Here is a 5,828-nt window from a genome sequence, read left to right as displayed (position 1 = left end):
TTTTGCAGTGGGCCGTGGAAACATATGTGTTTGGTTGTGTGGGCTGTGAGTTAAAAAAGGTTGGGAACCACTGTTCTAGAAGTATTGAAATGGTTTGTCTAACTGTAAAAATATTTGGAGTGACTTTTTAAGATGCTGTATGTTCAATTTTCACCTCTGTCCGTGGAAGAAAGTCAGGATCTGCCTGTATCCGGCCAATAATCTCACAGAGAATAATACCATAGGCAAACACATCCACCTGTTAGAAAAAAGTTTTATTTATACACGCGCGCACACACACACACACACACACACACACAAATAATGGCACCAGTTTTAGATTTAAAATTGTCAGATTAATTTCACAAGTAATGTGGGTGAAAGAGTCACTGAGGAGGACTCTGGCCTGTATCTGGGTAATGAAATCATACGTGTTCCACCTTTTCATCGTAGCGCTCTCCTCGGAGCACCTCCGGAGCCATCCAGTAGGGGGAGCCAACAACAGCCAAGCTCTGCTTCTCTGCCTCGTCGCTGAAAAAAGGAAAAATCACTTACTTAAAAAAAAAAAAAAAAAAAAGATTAATAGAACTTGTAGGATCACTTTAATTACTACTCATTTCCAAATTGAAGACCCATAAACCCCTACTCCATTAACCCACAGCATGATTATGTGCGTGTGGATGTACAAAAATAAGAAAACAAGCTCTTGTAAGATCTTAATTATAGCTGGCATACTCATATGCTGCTGAGAGACACTTCCTCAGTTTTATTTTGGTCTGGGACTGTGTACTGGGCATAAATAGACAGAGAGGAAGAGTGGAGACAAGGGAAGAGAGAGAGAGATAAATAGAGTAATGCACTGCAGTGTAAACACCATTTGTGGATGTGGGTTACTCAGAGTGAGGGAATCTACCGCAGCAAACAGCTGAAATACTTTGTCCTTTTTAGGAGAGCTTTCCAAAAAGCCATCATTTAGTGGTCTGCTCAGTCTTCTTCACATATACAAATACCCATGGTTTTACACGTAAACGTGAAGCATTCACAAGCATTACAAAATATGCATTACACAACTTTTACGGAAATACCAACAAAAAGAAACAGAGCTCAACTGTAAAACTGCTCTCTTTCACACAGACATTCCTACAAAGCCATCATTAAAATCAACACAAATGTAGAGGAAACAAGTCCCTCATGACTTTGACACAACAATGTACAATGGAGCACTAGCTTACTACTTGTATACATAGCTATTAAATTAGTAAGTAAAACAGCAAAAATTATCCTATGATAAACATTTGGTTGTTCAATAAAATGGTCAAGCAAGGAAGTGCAAATCTGGTTCATTCATAATACTGGAGAGAGCACATTGCATTGTGGGAGTATTTTATGCAGTAAACTGTTGTAGATTGAACAGTTGAAAATCAGGTCTTTTTCTGAAGAAACTAAGACTTGAACATATTTAACACATGTAGTTGAGTAATGAACAAGTAGAAAACGCCTCAACAGTCATAATATTTCACAACATTACCGTTTGTAGTATATTTTTTAGTTCCCCCCCCCAAAAAGACTCTCAGACTCAATTTTTGAACAATGCAATTACATATCATGCAAAGTAAATACAAAAACAATATAATATGTTGCAAAATATAACAACAGCATGCTTTCATAAGATCGCCATTCTCTCACTGAGGAGATCAACACAAAGGCAGAACAAAACCAGCACTCTGAAGGCACTCATGATCACACATGCTAAGTTGGGGAGGTACACTTTAGCTACTCCATTATGTAATGTTTATGCTGAGACCGTGTATAAAAGGAAAGCTGAACGGAGAAGTTTATACAGAGGCTCTATGCTGAGGAAAGGATTACACAAGCAGCAGATCACTTTAATATGTCCCAGCATGAGCACTTCACTAAAAGGAATGTTAATCCACAGGATATATGGATTAATGGTTACATACAGTAGTCTCTGCTGGCCAAACATTTTTCACACTGGAATATCATTAACAGTAATCCCTTACTTAAGTTGCATTTTTTTTGCAAACAAATGTCAATCTGGAAGCTCCTGTAAAATTACCAGCTCAAATGTAATACTAAACACAGCTCAATTTCCCATTTCCTCATAAAGTCACCCGGTAATTACAGTATCACAGACCTAGTTGCCAGGAGTGTACACAATTAAAGCCTCCAACCGTCGTTACACTGGGAAATCCTGTAATATCAAGAGAGTGATTTCTTGCAAAAGCATTGCATAATATCACGCATCCTTCTGTGTCCTTGTGAACCGTTATATATTGGCCTCAATAAAATGTGGACAATCCATTTTATGGAAACTAAGATGACTAAATATAGAAGTGCTGTTCTTAGGTTACAGTTCAAAAGTTTGGGCTGATTTTGAAAAACAAAAAACAAAAAAAAACCCATGATGAAACAGTCTTTTGCTCATCATGGCTACATTCATGAATATTCTAGTAAAAGAGTAATACTGTGAAATAACTATTCTGTTGAATACATCTTAAAATAATTTATTCCTGTAATGGCAAAGCTGAATTTTTGGCAGCAATTAGTCCAGTCTTCAGCATCAAATGATCCTATGATCATTTTATCAATGCTAAAATCAGCTGTACTGTTTAATATTTCTGTGGACACCATGATAGTGACTTAAAAGCTATAATGTATCATTACTGGTATGTGTAATTATTACTTTAATACGGGAGGAATTACATTTTGTATTTCAGGGTCTTCATACCTTATGAATTGGACTTATGAATAGTCACATCTGAAAATACATCATAAGATTTTCATGCTCAAAGAAATCTCTTCTGCTCACCAAGCACAACCAAAATACAGAAAACAATAAATTTAAGCATTACCATTTAAAATAACTTTAGAAAAAAATAGAAAGCAGTTATTTTAAATAGTAAAAATGCAAGTAACAACATTACTGGGTTTTTTTTCAGTGTTTTGGATCAAATAAATGCAGATTTGGTGTGCAGAAAAAAAAANTTTTCTTCCTCTTCAGATGCAACGGTTTGATTTTTCCCTCCCCGATTGTTTTTCTAGCCATCCGTCCACATTACCAGCACGTGCAAATGCCTGCAGTCCAGCAGTACATGCTTCATATCATGTGAGAACAGATACTTGAGCTATTAAGGGTAAATGTCAACATCATAACTCAAGCATATCTGAGGTATTTAACATCCATTTCATTTACACATGCTGCTCTGTGTACACATGGACTGAAACAACAGCAGGACATGACTGGGCGGGATGAGCGGAGGCTGACTACATCACATGCTCTCAATCATTTACTTTCCAGCTATAGATACAAGAGCTTTACGGAAAAATGGAAGCTCATCAATCAGTACTTGACTGCTTCCATCTCTCTTTAACTCTCTGACGAGTGCAGTATATCTAATCTTATCTCTCGAGTAATGACAATGCAATTTACTGACCTGTGATCAGGAATTTTCTCTGCCAGGCCAAAGTCCCCCACCACAGCACTGCACTGCCCGTTCTCCCAGCGTACCAGACAGTTCTACAAAACAACAAACACATTCAGAATATTTGTGCGCCCTTAATATGTATTTGTATACATTTTAAAGAAATATTCGCGTGTACCTTTGACGTAAGGTCTCTGTGAAATATGCCCTTGCTGTGTAGGTATTCCAGTCCTCTGGCAATATCAAGACTGAGGTTTATTCTCACAGACCAGGACAGGAACACGTCACTGTTCAACAGCTGCTCCAGGTTGCCGCCATTAATGAACTACAACACACAGAGGTCAAACTTTGAAGTCATCTTCTATGAAACCAAAGGATGTTAAAGGTAAAGCATAAAAAGCCAGAAAACTGCTTGAACGTTATACCTCACATGTCAACCCATGAACTGTCTNAAAAGCTATTCCAGACTCCTTTGCATTGAGCTTAGTGAAAAATATATAGTATGTCAAGCAAAAGAAATGTTACCTATAAATAAATAAAATAAACTATTGAAACATTTGGGATTGTTTTTGAAGAAATTCGTACGTCTGTTCAGCAAGGAAGCCCTAAGTGATCAGATGACAACAGTAATTCCTAAATTTTTAAATGACATTTATTATGTTACTTAAAGATTCTAATGAAAATAAAGTTCCTTTGAAGTGAAAAAAAAAAAAAGAAGCAAAACAAGGTTTCATCAACAACAATAATAAAAATAAAACGTTTGAGTACCAGATCAGTTCTTATAAAATCCTTTCTAAAGGGTCTTGTAACAATGAAAACTGGAATAATGGTGACTGAAAATATTAAAATATTTAAACTGAGTATTTCATGTACTTTTGATTAAATCAATGCAGCTTTGGTGAACATAAACCTTTAAAAAAAAAAACCTCAAGAAAAAAAAAAAAAAAAAAAANTAAAACTCTTACCTCTGTCAGTGCATGAAGATGCCCCTCATGTACACACACTCCCACAAACCTAAAGGGACACACACAGAGAAATAGTAAAGGCTGTTGGAAAAACAAAAAACAGGAGAAGGTGCTAACAAGTTCCTTCAAGAGTGACCCATCTCAAGAATGTGAGCTGGAACACCTGTATTTTGAAGACAATCTTAAACATGCATGAAAACACACACACTCACTCTCTCACACTAACACACACACACACACACTTAATTCAAACACCTGAGACCACACAAGCTGGTGCAGGTTAAGCATACAAAAGACCTAGACTCCTTGCCCTGGCACATGCAAACAAACACACCCCCTGCATTCATGTGGGGATTTATTTAAGAACTTAAAATATATTTGTATTTGATGGTTAATAATGTGTTGCTCCATCCTCTACCCCCCAGCTTCCAATTACATATTTTACTCTACATAAACAGTGGCTGCAGTTATGGAGGGAAGACAAAAGCTGCCATCCTGTGACATCAATATTCATGTTCTCATACAATGCGGTGTTTATTGCCAAATAGCACAGACTTTGTCCTTTAGGTAAGCTGGACTTAAAACAAAAACAAAGCATTCTTTCCATTCCAGAGGCAAGAACAGATACAAAAAACATATGGATTTAGAAATTAATGAATTATTCAAATGGACACTTGGAAATTCAGAAAAATGAACAAACATCTAGCTGGAAACCCTCCTGACTGTAGGTTATGTTAGTACACAAGAGAAGAGAGGGAAGAGCCATCAGACGAGGGACTGGTGATATTATTTCCCAGCTAACCCTCACTGAGACGGCACAATGCAATAGATAACCGAATGTAGTTATGGTACTCTGATTGTGTTTGCAGCATCTCAGTGGCCGAGTCTGACTAATTTCAATATCAAAATGGATTAAATTTACAGCACTTTTACTAGATACTTAATTTTTTTTTAAAGATAATTTAATTTTGCATCATAAACTAAAAGAATTACGAGACTATGGGAGGTTTGTGGTTGTCACTATTTCTTTTTATATAAACAAATATAAAAAAAGTTAATAGTTTTTCCTAGAGTTCTTTGATGAATTAAATGTTCTAAAGAATAGCATTTATTTGAAATGTATCTTTTTTGGCCTTTACTCTCACTTTTGATCAGTTTACTACATCCTTGCTCTCTAAAAGCAAATGACTTGGCATTTACCCTGAAATAGTTTCCTTCTCAATTAGGAATCATAATTTTAATCTAACCACTATTATTGCCATTTTAATGCTAGAATGAATTAAATGAATTATTTATATTTTAAAAATATAATAAATCAATACATAAACTGCTATGACAGTAGTACTAAGTCAATAAAAGCAAAGCATAACATCATATATATTCTAAATATGAGAATGGAATTTTTATCTAAACATAATTTCAAGTTACACTTTTAATTGGT

The 5,828-nt window shown here is 35.7% G+C and overlaps 1 protein-coding gene across 1 annotated transcript in view; it reads right to left on the bottom strand.

Moving 5' to 3' along the window:
* Nucleotides 1-12: 12 nt before the first annotated feature.
* Nucleotides 13-5,828, bottom strand: part of LOC122359491 (dual specificity testis-specific protein kinase 2-like) — a 16,138-nt gene continuing 10,322 nt past the window's right edge. Inside the window, exons 5-8 of the mRNA XM_043259814.1 lie at nucleotides 3,601-3,747; nucleotides 3,435-3,517; nucleotides 420-510; nucleotides 13-238 (exon numbers count right to left, since the gene is read on the bottom strand). Of these exons, the coding sequence (XP_043115749.1) occupies nucleotides 128-238; nucleotides 420-510; nucleotides 3,435-3,517; nucleotides 3,601-3,747 (432 nt within the window). The 3' untranslated portion in view covers nucleotides 13-127. The remainder of the gene's footprint in view (nucleotides 239-419; nucleotides 511-3,434; nucleotides 3,518-3,600; nucleotides 3,748-5,828) is intronic.

This window comes from Puntigrus tetrazona, chromosome 2 (genome assembly GCF_018831695.1).
Source record: "Puntigrus tetrazona isolate hp1 chromosome 2, ASM1883169v1, whole genome shotgun sequence".
Classification (NCBI taxonomy): domain Eukaryota; kingdom Metazoa; phylum Chordata; class Actinopteri; order Cypriniformes; family Cyprinidae; genus Puntigrus; species Puntigrus tetrazona.
The sequence above is the reverse complement of the archived record's forward strand: the minus strand, read 5'-3'. Positions and strand labels throughout refer to the sequence as shown.